This window comes from Perca flavescens, chromosome 12 (genome assembly GCF_004354835.1).
Source record: "Perca flavescens isolate YP-PL-M2 chromosome 12, PFLA_1.0, whole genome shotgun sequence".
In the NCBI taxonomy this organism is placed as follows: domain Eukaryota; kingdom Metazoa; phylum Chordata; class Actinopteri; order Perciformes; family Percidae; genus Perca; species Perca flavescens.
In genome coordinates this window covers 15,802,606-15,822,591 of record NC_041342.1, presented here as the reverse complement: position 1 = coordinate 15,822,591, position 19,986 = coordinate 15,802,606, and the positions used below count along the sequence as shown (strand labels likewise).

General features: G+C 38.8%; 1 protein-coding gene and 1 long non-coding RNA gene across 4 annotated transcripts; one reads left to right on the top strand and one right to left on the bottom strand.

Moving 5' to 3' along the window:
- The first annotated feature begins 1,606 nt into the window (after positions 1–1,606).
- Positions 1,607–19,198, top strand: klhl14 (kelch-like family member 14). 3 transcript variants are annotated; one of them, XM_028593436.1, is made up of 10 exons: positions 1,607–1,681; positions 3,100–3,346; positions 4,176–5,076; positions 7,079–7,200; positions 11,493–11,582; positions 12,287–12,365; positions 12,843–13,033; positions 15,041–15,199; positions 16,283–16,440; positions 17,568–19,198. In XM_028593436.1, the coding sequence occupies exons 3-10, from the start codon at positions 4,199–4,201 to the stop codon at positions 17,706–17,708; spliced, it is 1,818 nt and encodes a 605-aa protein (XP_028449237.1). In that variant the 5' UTR covers positions 1,607–1,681; positions 3,100–3,346; positions 4,176–4,198; the 3' UTR covers positions 17,709–19,198. The 3 variants fall into 3 exon arrangements, with proteins under 3 accessions (XP_028449237.1, XP_028449235.1, XP_028449236.1); XM_028593434.1 differs by having other exon boundaries at positions 3,100–3,578; XM_028593435.1 differs by lacking the exon at positions 1,607–1,681 and having other exon boundaries at positions 3,072–3,578.
- LOC114565405 (uncharacterized) lies at positions 2,657–4,011 on the bottom strand. The gene is made up of 3 exons (XR_003693904.1): positions 3,564–4,011; positions 3,316–3,486; positions 2,657–2,723 (listed from the first exon to the last, which is right to left on the bottom strand). It is a non-coding gene; the product is annotated as an uncharacterized LOC114565405 (long non-coding RNA).
- Positions 19,199–19,986: the final 788 nt, after the last annotated feature.

The window sequence follows — 19,986 nt, the reverse complement described above, 5'->3', positions numbered from 1 at the left end:
GATTGGGAATCAAAATTGGGGATTAAAATGTAACTGCTTAAAGCTTTATTATTCAGTATTTACTGTAACCTGCAGTTTGCATTAATTTCCAAAGAGGCTGCCTGCTGCATTTTCTGTTTTCCCTTTAAATATATATTTTTTTAATCGGAAAACAACCTTTCACTGACACATATATTAAAATTTTCACTTTATAGGTTGCCATACCACACCACACTTAGTTAACAAAATATTTTACAAACAAGATGATATCACCCTCTCCATGATATTAATATGATATGTTCTCTGATCTGTAAACAGCTGGTTATCTTGCTTTTCCACGATAAGAGAAAGTACTGAGGATTTACGCTTGGTGAGCACATTTGGGCTGAATCTTTCACACGTCACAAATTGCAGATGGGAAGCAGTGATCTTGAACAGCCGATCACATTTCCGTGACCATCTGACACCTTCCATTTAGGAAAATAATACTTTCTATCTTAGCATACCCCTCTGCAGCAGCCAGCAAAAGGAATTATGCCTGGTAGACTTTACTATTCACAACTTTGGAGCTTCTCCTTTTGTTTTGTTTCATTGCACTGATTAGATTAAATGTTCACACTTTAATCAGTTATTCAAGAACACAAAATGTCTACAGTTTGTATTGTTTAGTTTTATATTTATGTGTTATAAACAATGATAATTGTGCTATAATGTGAGCATTAAACAGGAAGTTGTGTAGTAGCTGAGGGTAAAATACTTTCTTACTTAGCAGTTGTCTCTGTGAGTGAACTACAGTACATAAATCTCATGTAACTGTTGTTATTTACGCCAATATATTTACCTCTTGTCTGTCCATATTGTTGAGGACATAAAAGATGTAAAGGCTTTCTACCCATAGAGGTAGATATGGTATCTGAGTAATATGACAGATAAATATGAGTCGGGTTAACTGGTACAGAGAGTTGTAAATCACTATGGTGTGATGCTATGTCTCAAAGGGTTTAATTAGTCTAGAAATTCTTCTCTTATCTGATGACCCCCCCCTCCCCCCGCCCCCCTCTCTCTGCACACTGCAACAACTTACAACCATAAACGCCCTGCAATCTGAAGACCAGTGGCCTCAGGAGACTGAGTTGCTACAAAGAGCTGAAAGAGTTGAAAATGGTCATTTTATTGCGTTAGAATAGCTCACTCGAGACTTGGGTAATGTAGTGCTAACTGAGTGCTAGTAAAGATAACAGTATGCAACTCTGAAGTGAAATACAGTGAACTACTCTGCTCTGCAGTGGCAAGTGCTTTGGAAACGAGGCAACACAATAACAGTTGTAATAACAACACAAATTCTTAGTGGCTACAAACCACTAATTAATACAACAGTATTTGATTTTTCCTTCAGTGGTGACTGTTATTTGAGATGCAGCGCACAATCTAATCAGTCATCTCGCAGAGTTCATGTAGAATGAATTTGCTCAGTATAACTAGTGGGGGATATGCAGGCTGCGTGCTTGTCAAATAATCAAACATCAAACAATATTCTGGTTCCCTCTATTATAAATGCTACCTATATGTGGCCTTTTTTTTTTCTTAACGGCAGCACTGTGTTGCTCTATTTCATAGTACATGAACAAACCCATTTATCCCTATCTGTCATTTCAGAACTTGTGAGGTATCTGTCACTTCTGGTCCCAAAGGAGTCCTGTATGTAAGTGTCTTTACTCTAATTGAGCTCTTTATTTAATTGACAGTTGCTAGAATGTTGTTTATGCTCTTTTTTAACCTGTAACCATCCAGTATCAACCCACTAATGATTAGGATTACCTGATTATTCTTTGGCAGGGTCATAGGAAGGATATAGTCTTAATTTAGATGATAAGATTAGTTTTCTCCCCCAGGTTTTCAAATGTCAGTGTAAGACATCCAGACCTGAAGCCTCAGGCAGGAGTTGCATAGAAATGAAGGTAGTTTGTATACTGTGGTAAATGAAGATATATAGTAGTTTGACAGTAACTGCATTTATATTACAGGACTGAAAGTACATTGGGTGCTTTTAGCGTGTTGGTTGTTCTTGAGTGCTATGAATTACACAATGTGATCAAGTGGACATTCACTTGACAACAAGGAGTCTTTTTGTCATTGTGAGATTCATGGATCAACTTGTCTTAAGGGATAAAGGTCAGTCTTGTAAGTGAAAGTGGGTAGACATATGGAATCTAAATATCCAACAACGACACACATACAACACACTACTGTGCACTGATGGATGTTGTATTAGGTTTCAACCCTTTGTGTTTTCAGGCTTGCAGCTAGACCTCAGGTCGTAAAACAGTGAACTGATCAGATGTATCATAGCACATGAAAACAATATGTTATGTTAGACTTGTTCTTTTATAACTTTACATACTTTGGGCATGTGTTGTGTTTCATGGTGTGTGTGGCCTGCTGCTTATAGAAATGAAAAAAAGGGTATTTTATATGCTTTAATTCAACATTATAAACAATGTTTGGACATTATAGTGCATGTAGTATTTTTGATGCAGATGCAAAAACTTGAGTTTGTGTAGAGAACACCTTCTTTAAAGGACTAGCAGGAGCAGAATGAGATGAGGGGTTATTTTGGCGATGGAGATTAAGGCAGGGGCTTTTTGTCATTTGTGCGAGACAAGCCATTCATCCATCCAGTTCACAGCCAAAAAAAGGCTGGTCCCAGAAATTAGCAGTTTCAGCTCAGCAGCAAAGTCGTCGGGCTGTGAAGGCAGAGAGAAATTGACTAATTAGCAATGCGCACTAAAACTTGACGGTTCTCTCTATAACAGCGAGGGAAAGACTCGGTTTTTCTCCCCCTTTCTCTTTTCTTTCTTCCATAGATGTTTGAAATCGCAGTCATTTACGCTCGACAGTTTTTACAATAGCCTTGAGCCATAATTTTGCGAGTCTCTCCAGCATCCATACCCCTGCATGGTCTCTCTCCACCGGCCATGCACGACCGTTTCTCTCCCCAACCGTGGATTTCCTATTACTCTCGTTACGACTCACTGAGCCCCAGGCCCAAGGATAATGATGTGTTGTTTCTTGGTAGCATAATTTGTCACACGTATATTTCTTCTTCTTCTTCTCTTGCAGAAAGCACAGCTCCCTCTCACACACTCACACACTTCTTGTTAATTCAGAAGAACAAATGATCAACGTCAACAAATAACCTGAAATAGTGACTTTATGAGTTGGAATCAATGGTTATTTTGAGACACCACCGACCATAGACTTTAAAGGAAAGGACATTTTCTTAAAAGGAGAACAAAGGAAAAATTCAAGTGAGAATATTGGGAATCCGAAGCTTACTTTCTTTTTTTTTGTCAAGAGCTGAAGTCAGGTAAGTTTGGCTCCTTCTCGGGAGAGCTGCTCACATCATTTAGTTGTGACAGGCGCTTTTAGTGAATCTGGCGACAACGTTACAGCACGCTTGTGTCAAGTTTACACACATTACGCACATAGAAATAGCTTTCGTAGAGCCTAGGAAACAATATATATGCATATTAGGTTTAAGTTTACCGAAAGCTGCATTTCAGTGAATATTTTTCGATACTCACGTCCGCTTAACTCAGGTAGGCTAAAAGCGAAACACACCCGTAGGCTACTGCTGCTGACGGCACAGAGACAAACTAATTGCTTTTGTATGACTCCGTAAATCTGTGCGATGTGTAATGTCCTCATTGTGGGGGTGTGCAGCAAGATAGGAGAAGGGATAAGTGTAAGCTGAATGCTGCATGTTATCCGTCCACCGTGTCTGTTTTTCCTTATCCAACAACTTCAGCCGCGTTACGGAGGGGAAAGCGCTGCAGCATCTCCGTATCCTCGTTTTGTTTTGACAGCGCCCTTCAAACCTCAGCCTCCATTTCAATCATCTTGAGTTGAGAATGAATAACAGTGGCACGCTGTGGGAACTACTGCGTTTTTGTTTGTTGCTTTACGACCAGAGCTCAAAGTTGAAAAGCGACTGAAGCCGCATTGGATGTTGATTCTCGCCGGCTGCATGGCATGATGGTTCTCTCCCGCTGGATGGACGGGAGATCGGTTCAATAACTTAACTCGAGAAATCGTTTTCTATTGCAACAGTTGAATGATAGCATCCATAGGCTGCTGTGTGTTGTGCAAATACATGACCTGAGGTAAATGGCTTGCATGGTTTATTTGTTGCCTAGGTGGCGTTCACAGTCAGGAAGTCATGTCCAGATCGGGTGATAGAACATCCACCTTTGACCCAACACACAGTGACACCCTGCTGCACGGGCTCAATCTCTTATGGAGAAAACAGCTTTTCTGTGATGTGACTCTCACTGCCCAGGGACAGCAGTTCCACTGCCACAAAGCTGTGCTGGCATCCTGCTCCCAGTATTTCAGATCCCTCTTCTCTTCCCACAATGTTATCAACAATGAGGGAAGCAAAGGGGACCAGGGCAGCAGTGGGACCCCCTCATCCTCACCTGATGACAAGCTGGTGACCCCTAGCGCCAGGCCCATCAATAACCTGGTACTCCAGGGCTGCTCCTCCATTGGACTACGATTAGTGCTGGAGTACCTGTACACTGCCAATGTGACTCTTTCCCTGGACACAGTGGAAGAGGTGCTGTCAGTCAGCAAGATCCTCAACATCCCCCAGATTACCAAGCTCAGCGTGCAGTTCCTCAACGACCAGATCTCTGTGCAAAACTACAAGCAGATCTGCAAGATTGCTGCACTCCATGGACTGGATGAGACCAAGAAGCTGGCCAACAAGTACCTGGTGGAGGATGTGCTGCTGCTGAACTTTGAGGAGATGTGTGCCATGCTAGATGCTCTGCCACCCCCAGTGGAGTCAGAGCTGGCTCTATTCCAGATGTCAGTCCTCTGGCTGGAGCATGACCGCGAGACTCGCATGCACTATGCGCCGGACCTTATGAAGAGGCTGCGCTTCGCCCTCATACCTGCTCCAGAGCTGGTGGAGAGGGTGCAGTCTGTTGACTTCATGAGGAGTGACCCTGTGTGCCAGAAACTACTCCTGGATGCCATGAACTACCACCTGATGCCCTTCAGGCAGCACTGCAGGCAGACCACGGCCAGCAGGTGAGGATGAGGCCGACCAACATACATATACAAAAAGAGAAAACACACACACACACACACACACACACACACACACTCACATGCACACACACACATACATACACACATTTTTGAGAGTGGACGGAAGGCGATTAAATGCCTCCCACTTGTTAAATTTGAACAAATTGCCAACTCAAGTATTGCCCACTCGCTCAAGCACTGGTCGGACAGCTTGTGTAGTTTAGCCCATGTAGGTGGCCGGGCAGAGATGTGAGGTCTGAGGCCCAATTAATGAGGATTGTGGGGCTTTTACTGTAAGAGACTGCCAGCTGTCAAGGGGCTTGATCTACTCAAGGCTACACTGTATCCATAATTACAAGGTTACCTTATGTTTTAGTGAAAAAACAACAACTCTATTTCCTCACACATCTGTGTAATTGCTCTGTAATCAGTGTAGACAAGATGTAGCAAACTAGATAAAGGTTATGTGCTTGATGTGTAGCAACTCTCATGAATACAATTGTAATTGAATTGTTAACAGGACTACATGGTAATTATGTAACACTTCTGGTATGAATACAAGAATACTGCAACTATTGAGGATACAATAAACAAAATACAGTTAGAGGGAATTCATTACATTTGGTTATGTATTATATTTTAAGGACTTATCAAATAAGGGACAATTTGAGAATGCTCCCTATATTCAGATTAGTTAAACATGTCTCACTCAAACAAAAATAGGCCAAGGCCAATACTTCCATGTTTGTCCTGATCAGCACTTTAAGGAGCTGGTAAGTAGGCAGGCATAGTCAGTAAGTTGATTGATTGATTGATTGATGGTGCTGTTGTCAGGTTTTGTTTACAGAGCTGACTGTACAGTCAAGGCTGAACATCTTTTGAATAGTGTTGGCATAAGTGTTGCAATTTTGAATTCACTACATATAACTTTAAAGAGCAGAAAATTTGAGCTGTGGTATTGAGAATCTCTAAACAAAATAAAATGTTGCACCAAGACTCCAAAAGTGAAATAATTTAGAAAGGAATCTATTATCCCAATAACATATCTACTCCCACATATGGACCTGAATGAGCAAAGAATCAGGAATCCTCATAATTAGTTTCACATGCCACTGTTTCTCTCCTCTCAATTAATCACCATTATCTATGTCCAGGGGCTCATTTGCATATGAATAACCCCAAAACACTTCCGAGTGGGCCAGTAGCACAGAGAATGTACCGAGACGACAGTGATTTTCCCAAGCATAAAAAAGTAAAATATGAAAAAGGTGAACATGACTGAATATAAAGGCCAGCTGCTCTTAATCTTTTTACTGCATATTGTGATTAATTGGTAAATTTGTGTTCAAATCCATTAGGAGCCAGATAGCGGTCATTAATGTACAGTAAAGTGTGTGGCTTTTGGGTTATGTATCATATACAGACAGCAGGAACTATCTCACGACTGGCTCAGAGATGTCACATGAATCACTGCAGCCAATGAAATTGAGACATTGTATAGCCAGGTTTATGTACTCAATTGCGTTTTTAGCCTCCAGCATGGCACCCTGCAGGATCGTCTTCGCTTCACAGCTAATTGAAAAGATATCTTTAGAGTAAAATAACCATTCAATAACGTATCAAAAGGATGAGCATGCTGTTGAGCAATTTTGTTAATTATAATAAACATGGCCACATATTGCCTGATTTGTAGCTTCAACTTCAGTAGTTAGTAGTAGGAGCTCACTAGGAGTAGTTATTAATCTAATTCATGTATTTCTTCTTTAATTTCTTCGTTGATGATTTAATTCATACATTGAACATTTTAAGAGTGAAAAATCAAAATATGCCGGGCAACTGCTGCTAATACTATCAACGTAATTATGTAAATTAAAAAAGTAAAGGTGTGTAGTTTTAGGTTGAGATAATTTTGGCCTTTTGGATGTTTTTTTTAAGGCTTAATACCTGTTCTGTTCGCTGTTTACTAACACTTGTCCACACAACCACACTTTTGACATTACAGAATCCGTTCCAATAAGAGAATGCTGTTACTGGTGGGTGGTTTGCCTCCTGGACCTGATCGCCTCCCCAGCAATTTGGTCCAGTACTATGACGACGAGAAAAAGACATGGAAGATCCTCACAAGTGAGTAGAAAAGGCTTTGCTGCTTCCTTTTTTTTCCTTTTCTTTTTTACCTGAGGCATCTTGTGTTAGTGGCTTTTATGATGAGAAAAAGTTGTTCCTATGGATGACTTTAACACAGGTTAATTTCCATGGAAAATGAGGGGAAGGAGTTCCCTAAATCCTTTAGGTAATAATGTATCACTATCACTTTTAATATAAGTTTTTAATCAGAGCGTGACTTCACAGCACTGTGGAGCTTCATGCCCGGTTTCCCTTGTTTTTGCTGAAATATGCTGGCAGGATGCATGATCAGATTTGAGTCTAATGATCTATTTTGGCAGAGAGAGAACAATAATGACCGACATGTAGCTTGATAATTCACTCACATTGATCAATACATGAGATTCAATTACACTATACATACTGAAACACAGACGGTTGACCTGGTGTCACTATTAGGTTTATATGAGGTGAGTTAAATACCAAAGAGACAGATGGGGTTACTGGAACACAGCAGCTGTAATGTTGATACAAAGATCAAAACGTAAATAGATGATTTTCATTGACTAAATAGGAAAAATAAAAGATAAAAAGACATGTCCTATAACCTGTAGGAAGTTACATGAATGGACAATTTATGATATTGATTTCATGATATCACATTGAGAGCAAGTTGTAATAATCTCCCCAAAGAATCTACTGTATTATATTGAAAAAAAATGTAGTGTCTAGAACATATTTGAAGACTTCCTGCACCTCTGTAAAGTGCTCTTTTTTCTTCCGTGACCTTTTATGGCTCACCACTATATTGTTGTCATATTGCAAAGGTCAAACAAGAGCTAATGGGAAACCGTATTTGTCCTTAGCATCATCATTGCCAGACATATTGAGTTTTTGTCTTTTTGTTTTGGTTGAAGCCATATCTCAGCAGTGTCTCTTCATTCGTACATATAAGCCGTAGGTCGGTTTTCTGTTAGCTTGATACTGTGCAGATTATACTCTCACTTTATAGCACAAGTTTTAAATGAATCTAGTGTTTTTCTCTTGTTGTGTCTTAAATTCAGAAATTTATACCTTTGCTCAAATATTTGAGCTACTCAAACATTTCTTGGCAGTAATTTGTTATTTTAGCTAATGTTTGGCCAAATTTCTTGGGGTGCATTTTACTAAAGGAGCTATGCATATATACAGTACAACAGCCTGCAGCTCACTGGTGTTTATGTTGTGACTTTCTCATTTAACTCACACTCCTGGGTATAGACTGCAACAAGCAAAAAGGTCAGTAGGGATTTCCATCACTCAAAACTAAAAAGTTAACACTCAAATGGTCCGTGACCAAGTGGAAGGACAAAACTGCAAAATCATCCCCTTAACACATCAGTGACCATCTGATGTAGCCTCCACACAATGGATGTGGAATAGAAGATTATTAACATTCAATCATAACTTTTCAATGAGGCGAAACCGAAGAGGGACAGCATTTGATTAAGACATTCATCAACACAATTTGGGAAGAATCTGATCCCTCTCGTTTGTGTAAGATATATCTACTTCTCGGTGATTCCAGTGTAAAGTTTGCCATCTAGTGTACCCACAGCGGCGTGGACAAACACAAGACAAAGGCAGGCGCAGGCTCTGCCACAATGCTGGACTATTCTCTTCTTCCTCTTCTTTTAAATCAACCTGATATTAAAACCCCTCACTTGGAAATGGACCTCATCTACGCAGCATGGCCTAGAACAAAGGAAATTCAGCTCAGTGGGATGCAATTGTAATGGTGTTAAAGGCACGTCAGAGCTCGAGTGGCAGTGGTGCATTAGCTGTGGAGTCATTCAACCAACCCAGACTGTGCCTCTATGTAGAGGTTTCTGACTCCCTCTAGTGAGCCCTAGAGCTCACTGTGGACTGGAGTGATGGCGTCCATCTCGTCCATCTCCTATGGCTGTTCACCCTTGGGGTTAGTGGAAGATTTAGGGGAAAGGGGACGGATAGGTAGATTCATTTCATATTCTTTCTCAGGTGATCATTCTCAGTAAAGTCTTACTCGTTGTAGAAGTAAATATAATTTATATGTTGATATTATTTTCACGGCACAAAACTATTACAGCGGTCACGATTATTATTATTATTATTATTATTATTAGTAGTAGTAGTAGTATTTTATTATTATTATTATTATTATATGTTCACCTGTATCTGAGACACCTGTAGAGGCAGGCAAATGTCCCACATCCTCCCACAGCACTCCTCACACTGCAGCCTGTGACATACTGTAAAGCAATAATCTTCTTTTCACATGGGTACAAGATGATTTTTAGTATGAGTACAAGTCACTAGACATCAAATAAAAAGCCGCCCATCCATGTCCTATATACAGTACTGCTGACTGAATTATAATGTAAATAGCATGTAAGGGAATTTGGCAGTCATATGGCACTCATCTTTGAGGTGCACTGGAGGCAGGCAACCTAATCCCCTCGTCTCGAGATAAAGCTGTGTTTAGTGTATGTAGTATTAGTTCCTATCTGAGACTCCCCTCCCATAGAGGACCGGCACATGTCAGCAAGCCAGAGTGAGATTGCAGGGAGAGGCCAATTGGAAAGAAATGAGATTCAAGGCTGTCTAATTTTGCAGCAACTGTGATCCATCAGGCGGTGGGGAGGTGACAGTGGAAATGACTGATGGAGACAGACAGGTGGGCTTTAACATTTCACTGATTTGTGCTCAAAAAGCACCGGGCCTGAGATTTATTGAGTGAACACGATCATGTTCATTATGACTGTCACCTAAGACCATTTCTCTACATCTCAATGGGGTCACTTCAGCAAAAGAAGATGGAGGAGAGGAGGGGAGCACAAAAACATACACAAGGGAAAATCCTCCACAAGGGGTCCTGCTGAAGCTGTGGGCTTGTATCCATTTATGCCAACTTGTATGAGTATGATACACTAAAGATCATGTACAGTATATTGGACATCCTCAATATATTACTAGATGAAAAACTACTGTGGGATATTTAATGTGAGCTGAGGAGAAAAGGAAAACTATTGCACTGTGAGATTCAGTCCGGCAGGTAAGTTAAAGTTAGATAGATAGATACTAAATAGATAGATAGATAGATAGATAGATAGATAGATAAATAGATTGCATTGTAACAAACAGTAGACGTTGATTGCTGATGATGGCTTGATTCCCCACAAGAAATCATTGATGAATGGAAGGTTTGAAAACAAAAGCAATGAGGAGGGAAAATAAACCCTATAACATTGACCCACTCTGAGGATTGTGTAATAGACGTCTGTCGTAACAAGCTTGTTGGCCTGTTGTCATGAGTATATTGCAGATTAAATCAATCTTAACCTTGAGCTGTACCATGAGCGCTTCCTGTCAATCAATTGAACACTCAGCATGACGAAATAAAAATAGTCACTAAATAAGGAACACTGCTAGTACAATTATTTCTTATTAAATAGTTAAGATAGATGTTCTATTAATAAGAACCTCATTTCATTGTGACTGCCATTTATTGTCCAGCCCAGTAGACCTACAGTGTATAAGGGATTGCCTGTATAAGTTTAGTTTAATAATGGGTCATTGTAGTTTTACAGATGCAGTTGCGACATAGTCCTCCATGTTTTCAAAATGTTGAGTTTTTTGGAGTTATTATTATGATTTATTTAAGAATATAATTGGTTTATAAAACTAGTTTTAGGATTATATTTGATGGCAAATGAAGCTAATTTTAACAGTATTTGGCAAGAAAAGAAACCTCAAGGACACGCTTGCATGTTTTGTGTTGCATTACGAGACTGAAGATGTCATTTTTAGGTTACCCACACACCATAAATGGCTTTATTCATTTATGGATGAATGAAAGTACTGTTGTTGTTTTTGTTGTTGCCCCAGACATTTTTTTTTTTATCAGCATGCTATTTCTTTTAAACCACTGCTTATTGTGTTTGTGAGAGACAACTGTAATGGTCAAATAGTCTAAAGCTGTGGAATTAAAACTGTGTTCACAGGGTACCTTTAAATCAAGTATTATCTGGTAAGGTTGTTAGACTTTATTTTCACACCAGGGTTAGGATTAGGGTTGTCCATAGTGTATAAAATAGCCTGATTTACATGCCACTCTTCATTTTGGAGGCATTGATTATCATTTGATGATAAAATGTCATGTTTATTGGGGTTTACATATGCCTTGTGTTTATAATAGTATTTACAGTACATTACAGAGTTTCGATTTCAACTTTACTGACCATCATTCATGCGTTTTTGTGATTCACGGCTTTTGATTTCTGTGTCTCGTCTAGTAATGCCTTACAACAGCGCCCATCACTGCGTGGTGGAGGTGGAGAACTTCCTGCTGCTGCTGGGCGGAGAGGACCAGTGGAACCCCAATGGTACGGTCACACTACGGACCGAACGTCTTCCTTTCCAGTGATTTCACACAGCAGATTTACCAGTGTTGACTGAATGTAGAGAGCGCTCTAAGCTGGAGTTTATGCAAATTCAGTCCCATCAGAGTTACACTAATGCAACACTTTCAAATAGTTTTGGCCACACTCATCGTAGAGCCAGTTCAGCTTTGAGTGAACAAACAACACTCCAGCCAACACTTGTGAATAATTGCCATAAAACAATAACTGTTATTAACAGTGAAATATTTGTGGTGTGGAAGTGTTGAGAGGGCTTTTTGTGAAACGGTGGTAACACACCGCCATAGTAGGAAACAAAGACTGTAAATGATCAAAAAATTTGATACTGTGCTTTTTGTTCTTTTTTCACCAAGTATCGTAACAATACAGTGCTGCAAGTAGTGAAATCAGTTGTGTTTCTTTAGCTCTGAGAGTGAAAATCAACACAATACCAATACACATTATTAGTGAACAAGTGTGTGGGTGGTGATTTTCAGATAATATGTTTATATTAAATGAAGACTTGCAGAGTACCAGTTGTGCATTTCATTTGTGCTGTGTATTACAAAACATTTGGCAAAGATTTAACCAATTACAACTGAGCACTGCCATAGTCTGCCTAAACTGCATGGAACCCTAAAGACTTGTTTGAGTAATCAGTGTCATCGAGATTTCTATCTGTTTTGCAGGAAAGCACAGCACTCATTTTGTCAGCCGTTATGATCCCAGATTCAACAGTTGGATACAGTTGCCTCCTATGCAGGAGAGGTAAGTCTGTTTGTGGTTGAATACATAATTATTCATTCATGCTTGCCAAAAGACAATATAGTTACAGTAAATCTGATGATGCACTAAGAGACTGTAGGATTTTCAGGGGTCTTGAAAGAACTGCACAAACATTATTGACTTCTAATAAGTCACACTGTGTAAAGAAAACAATGTTTATATTTTTTTTATCAGTTTGCATACACACATTTTATATTGATCTCTATTACTTTAAATGTACATTATTGTCTTTAGAATGTATGATGTTATAACATTAAGTTAAATGTCTAATGAAAAAGTAAGTAAAGCCATTATTCTTGCTTAAATAGAAATGCTCACAGCTGGTAAGAACATGACTAGCACAGTTAAGAAACGTTTGTATGTAAGGGGATTTCCACACACACAAACTGTGGGAAATCCTACATCTTGTCATTGCTGGTTTATTTAATGATGTTGTCTGGTTGACACTTGCTTCCTCAGGAGAGCCAGTTTCTTTGCCTGCCGCCTGGATAAGCACCTGTATGTGATTGGTGGTAGGAACGAGAGTGGCTACCTCTCCAGCGTGGAGTCCTACAACCTGGAGACTAACGAGTGGAACTACGTTTCATCTCTGCCGCAGCCTCTGGCTGCCCATGCAGGAGCCGTGCACAACGGCAAGATCTACATATCAGGTCAGGAGAGAACCTGCCACACTTATTATGTCATCTTCTTTTGTCATGATAAAACGCATTTAACTCTCTGCAAATAATTAATTATCCCTCCGCTACATAAAATAGACAGAATTTTCTTTTTTAATATTCATTGCTCAGCATTTGAGCATCACTTTTTAAGAATTTTTTGTGTGTGGCATTTTAGGCCTTTATTTGATAGGACAGCTTAGACATGAAAGGGGAGAGAGAGGGGGAATGACATGCAGCAGGTTGGAATTGAACCTGCAGCCGCTGTGATGAGGACTGAGCCTCACCAACACAGTACAAAGTTAAGCAGTATGGATTGTAACTAAGTACATTTACTCAAGTACAAACATGAGGTAGTTTTACTTTTTAGTATTTAGAGTATTTAAACGTCTATTCCACAGTTTAGAGCAGGGGTCTTCAATGTTTTTTTTTTAAGCCAAGGACCCCTTATCTGAAAGAGAGACGGAGCAGGGACCCCCTACTACATATATTGTATAAAATTAAGTTGCATAATAAACTGGGCCTACAATAATGTGTAGGGCAGCCTAAAGCATATGCATGCATGTGCATGTTTTTAGTGCATAGAATACTAAGCTATTAAATATTTGTTGGTATGATTTTATAAATCATGTTTTAATGTAACGGTATCCGTGGATGGCTATCTTAGTGACTACCTTACCTATAGGCCAGTGTGCATATCATGAATGTTTTTTTTCTTCACAAATAGGCTGATTTATATTTACTACTAATAACACATTTTCATTTTTGAAAAAACTTTCAAAAGTTGCAAAGAAACTCCCTTCATTAATTTTGCCCAAGTAGTAGTACCGAAACATTGCCTACTATTACATTTTATTTTTGTGTGCAGGAGTTTCTCTGCAACTTTTGTATTACTTATTCCCCGCCGACGCACCTGTCTCACATTATACTGTAGATGTGAAAAAAACATTCACAAAATTAACAATAATTTGGCGGCCCCCCTGCAGTAACTCTGAGGACCCCGTAGGGGCCCCAGACGCCCTGTTGAAGATCTCTGGTTTAGAGAGAAATATTGTACTTTTAACACCATTACATTTGTTTGACAGCTATATTTACGAGTTACTTTGCAAATTAAGATTTTATATATCAAACGTGATAATTTTTTAAAATATAATGCATTGTCATAGATTAGATTACAACATTAAAGTGCTTCTTACAAAGTAATGCATTACCATTTATAGTTAATAAACTTAATGTATGATAATAATATAACACTAACGAGAGTCATTCTGTTCCATAATGAGCACATTTAAATTTAGCTTTTTGATTTGTCATCGGGCAAGGTACTCGCAGGTTAAAGGTGCCATGAAATGCTGCAATACAAATGTTTTAAAACCAACTCAATATGATTCACTATAAATTTCATGCAATATCTTTTCTAAAATCTATAATAATATTCTTTATTTTAGTGACATTTATACCAGTCAAATATGCATCACACCAACGCAGAATGTCATAAACCAAAATCCTCTCCTTCCAAAAGCTATCACTGAATCATCAGTGAATTTTATGACTATTGTTCTGTATTATGCACCACGCCAGTTATTACAATATACAACTAAGGAGATAAAAGACACCAACTTTGATTGTTTGAATATAGCTGGTTGGAGAAGGCACCATAAACTCTGATGCACTGCAATCTTTTAGTTTAAAAAAGAAAATGTCTAGCCAGAGATACAAAGATCAAGTTTCTCTGTAAACATATGTGGCTGGAAAGTATTAAAAGTAAAGAAAGATATCACAAATCTATAATTATTAATCATATGTTAAGTGTTATACGTTTAAGATAATTTTACAATACTTTTCAACACTGGTAATTATTAAGTTCAGCAATGAATCAATTCATCTTTAAAAAAGGACTGTCATTGATCAGAGTGTATTACATGAGCAGCCAGTGTGTCTTCCTACAGTAAGAACTTCAACACAGTATTAAAGGTGAAGTTCTGTGTTTACCTGTTGCAGGAGGGGTGCACAATGGGGAGTATGTGTCCTGGCTCTACTGTTATGACCCTGTAATGGATGTGTGGGCGAGGAAACAGGATATGAACACAAAGCGTGCCATTCATGCCCTGGCTGGAATGAACGACCGCCTATATGCTATTGGTGGAAACCATTTGAAAGGTAGGCACTCGAGCGTTTCAGGAAATTAACAGAAAAGAGGTCAAGATCTATACTCTTTTTTTTTTTTTTTTTTTTTTTTTTTTCAAAAAGAGAAAAGTGAAAGAGATGTTGCTGTTGCGAGCAAGCGACGATGGCCTTTATTACACTGTGCACCCTCTTTTACACTTCATCATTAAAGCTACAAAAGAAGAAGAAAAAAATAAACACGTCTGAATTACAGTTACGTGTTGTGTATTTGTATTTGATTAGCAAAATTGGGAATTATGAAAAGCTGGAACTTGTACATGTGTTTCTTTTTAAATACGTTGTTTGACTAACTCATTCAGAATATTGTTAAATGTACATTTATGTAGCTGTAATTGGCTTTTCACTGCCACCGTTTAAAATTCAGCTCATGAAAATTTGGCATAAGTGCACTGAGATCTGTCACATGTGTATCCACATCCAAAGGCAGATTTATTTTCTCTGTTTTCTCAGGTTTCTGATTAGTTACTGTATGTGTGTATTTGTGCATTTCTTTGTGGTTTATTTATTTATTGATTCGATGTGTGTTCTTTACTCTCTTTACTGGGCGTTTGTACAATGACTTTTAGCTGCATATTACGGTAAACTTTATTTTAAATCTAAAAAGTATTGATCATTAACATTAAATCAAATCAAACAAGGTAAAGTTAGCAGAAACAAAGCTCCCCTGGTCTTTATTAAGAGTTTAACACTTAAAATCTCAGCTATTCGGCTTCTGTGTGGGTGTGGTTTGATCAGATTTGGCCTGGCAACATTCACAAATAACCCCATCACTGTCTTTAGTTTTTGATTCAAATGTTAAATACTGATTGGTGCACAGAAGTATGTGACATCACCCTTTTGCCGCCCACTTTAAAAACCAGTAAGAAGAGCACGTAGAAAACGGCACACAGAAAAAAACACAGTGTTCAAACTTTGGCAGAAAATGCTGAGAGTAAGAGTCTGTTTGCAAAAATGTGTTGTTAAAAAGCAGTTTAGGACTGTATCATGGACCTACAGTATTAACTTCTCTGAAGTACTATCATCAGTTTAAGATATTTTTCTTCCTCCGTCACATAGGTTTCTCCCATCTAGACGTAATGTTGGTGGAGTGTTACGACCCGAAAGCTGACCAGTGGAACATCCTGCAGACACCCATCCTGGAGGGCCGCAGCGGCCCGGGCTGTGCTGTGTTGGACGATAGCATCTTCCTCGTGGGAGGCTACAGCTGGAGCATGGTATATTCTTACACATCAGATTAGATTATTTTAGATCAAAGGAGAAAGCTGGCAAAAGTCAATATTTTTGTTGTCAACAAATCCTACGAAAAGACCAAAACCAACAATGCAACAACTCTTTCTGAACCTGTCTGTGGCATGGGTCAGAAAAAAATAAAATAAATATAAATATTTTTTTTTAAGTTATTTTAAGTTTAAAAAGTAATTTTCTTAAACCTCTGGGCATCGTAGTTTTTAGCAAATGTTACTCAAACAGGAATAAATAGTGGATTTTTTGGGAACTATTTTCAGCTGCGGATTTGGCGCACTAGTGAGTATTTCCGGCTGCAGGATGAGCTCAACCACAGTGTGCGTGTTCATGGTAATGAAGGAACGTGTCACCACGTTTTTGGTGGGGGTCTGCTGCACAGAGCAATAAGCTATATCAGGATTTAGCTAAGCAGGCACCACTTGTTAGTAGGATCAGTTCATTGTTGGTCTCTACATGGAATTTGTAGCCTGACAATCCAGACCCACATCAAGATGTTGGGTCTGGGAACTCACCATTGACGGAGCTCAATCCAAGGGGCGGGATAAACGGTTGTCTTTCAAATTCCCTCTGCACACAATAGGATAGCGCTACAACCAGGCAGAGCAACGAAGAAGGTAGCAGAGCAAGTTGATAGATTAAACTTTTGTCATATCCGGTCGGCAAAACTGCAAACACATCTTCCTTTTTTAAGAATGATTTCTGTGCAGTTCTTTGTTCTTTTCTCAAAGAAAGCTTAACTCCAAGTCTTCCAGAAGACCGCTGTTCCCAGCAGCAGCAGCAGCAGCAGCCATATGCCCGCCCACCGACTCTATACACAATGTGATTGGCCTGACCAGAGTTTGGTTTTTCCAGCTCGCAAGCCAACGAAGAGTGCCTAGACTCCCCTGGCTGCAAATTCAATTTGCTGCCGCTGGGGTGCGTCTAGATTTCTAGGCTATGGAATTTGTTAACAAAAGAGAAATATAGAAAATCACCAGACTTAATCTTTAAAGTCCCTGCTGTTTTGGACTACATGTTTTTTCCATTTCCGTTATAAATCCAAACAGCGCCAACAGGAACGAAGAGAATGACTTGATTTTTTTGTTTTTTTCCTCAGGGGGCCTATAAGTCTTCTACCATCTGCTACAGCCCAGAGAAAGGAACATGGACAGAGTTGGAGGGAGAGGTGGCAGAGCCCTTAGCTGGCCCAGCCTGTTCCACTGTCATACTGCCTGCCTGCCTTCCCTTTAACAAATGACAACTAATCCAACCGAAGGGCGGTAAGGGTGTGGACCAGGAGCGTGAATGGAGGGAGGACCATCAATAAGCAAAACAGTTGTTAAACAATTTTCTGACAAACCCTCCGGTCAGATGACTGGGGTGTGTATAAATTATTTTTTTACAGGTTTGACCAGAGCACTTTCGTTATTCCCTACTGAAGGTTTGAAAAAAAGAATTGTGTAACTCATGTATTTAATCATCTGTGTTCTGAGAAATGGTTAGTTTCATATTTGATTTGATTTAAACTGATAGTAAGTGTTTTTGGCTTCTCTTCTATAGCACGCATAGTGTTGAACTGAATTATAGCTTTCAAATCCATTGTATCTTGTATTCAGTAGAGGCATAATTCCATCAAATGCAGTGTTGTTTAATGGACTGACGCTGGGAGAAAAGGTGATCAGTCCCAAATTGTCATCATGGGGTTAAGTTAAACTAGGGCTGGGTGAGTTACATTAACAATGGTGATCAAAGCGTATACATATTCTTCATCACTCATGTTATAACTCACTTCTCTCTGGCTGGATTGTGCACTTATCCTGCTGTTGAATCATTATGCAACTTTTTTGCTGTCTTTCTCAAAAAAATTTACATATTTACCTGTCTAAAATGGCGACATTTCCAGAAACTTTTCCTTACTGCAGTCATTATTCAGCCGACAAAAAATAGTAAAAGTAACTAGACCTGCAAGCAGGTATACCAGGTCCAAACACAAGCAGGAGAACGTTGTAAAAAAGACACAACAATGCAATGATCTGTGTGAGGATATGTCCATGTCACCCAGCCCTAATTTACTGTATAACTAATTATCTTAATCATTTACACCCAGACTGAAGTTGTGTTTCTGTATAACTTGACAGAAAAAATCTTGCCAAATGTTTGTGGCAATTATTCTTCATGCAGCAAGAAAAGCAATTTAAGGTTTACCATTGATTCTTAATATTCACATGAAGCACTAATGTTCACATTAATTATACAATGACGGTACAATCAAATTATAATTGCTAGCCAATGTATTTATGGGTAGCATGTTTGGGTAAACAGATGAAGAGGACATTAGTTTGTTGTCCTTTACAAGTGAATGCTAACCAGCCTGTTTATGAGGCCATGGAGCATTTACCTTGACGGGATTTGAATCTTTAATGTATGAAAAACAAACAAGCGTTCAATGTTCCTTAATGCACTAATAGTGAACTTTTAATTCAGCAAATAAAGTTTACGAAAATGTAAATTAATAAATGTGCTGTTTAAAAAAAAAAAGATCAAATGAATCTCTGAAGTCCAGTCTAGTCTACATTATTAGGTTCAAAAAGTTGACTTTAAATATCGATGAAGTACCTGTTGAATTCTGTAAAGATTTGTTGATTTCATTCTTGTACATATAATCGCTTGCAGTGAAACATTTTTGTGCACTCAACCTTGGATTTATTCTCAAATCCTGTTATGTCCTTTGCATTTTAGAATATGGAAATAAATTGACTCTTGATGACTAAAATACATTTTCAGTACTTTGACATTCTGGACAGAAGATTTGCTTCATTAGATAGTTTTGTGAAGTGGATGTGAGCAGTCTGATGAAGGTCTCAAAATAAACCGCTATAAAGATAAAGATGTCCCTTATCGTACATACACTATACTTAAACTGAGTTTAGGAACTCTCCAAAGTTTCATTTTGAGATGGGCTCATGACAGACGAAAACATATTTCTACTATCCAGTTTTGTATTTTTCTTGGAATGGTTTTCTGCCTCAAAATGTAATCAAATGAAACAACCCAATGACACAAAATCGTTCTTTGGTTGAACTGTTCACCACTCACGTAGGTATAGCTTTAATTTTAAAGAGTCATGAACCCGTGAACGTTTAAGAGCCACTGAACACAGAGAAACTGCAAGATCCGTCTTAAATTATTAAAACACAACGTCACACTTTGACAGAATAAGGCTCAGACACAAAATAAATGCCAACTGTTCACAACTCATAAGGACATATAATATTTGAGAAGGAACATTTTCCGTTTCTGCTCACTTAGTACTAAGAAACTAGAGCTAGCTTTTGATACCTATCTGAAGACTCCACTATTGTGTTGGCTAGACTGTAGATGGATTAGTCGTAGCATAATGTTGCTATTACCATATGTCAACGTGAGTTAACGAGAGATTCATTTAACTTGCTGTTTGCCTCTGCAATACCTAATAAAGACGCGTCTCCATACTATGAGCCTACAAAAGGTTAGATTATTAATAAATCTGAGTGAGA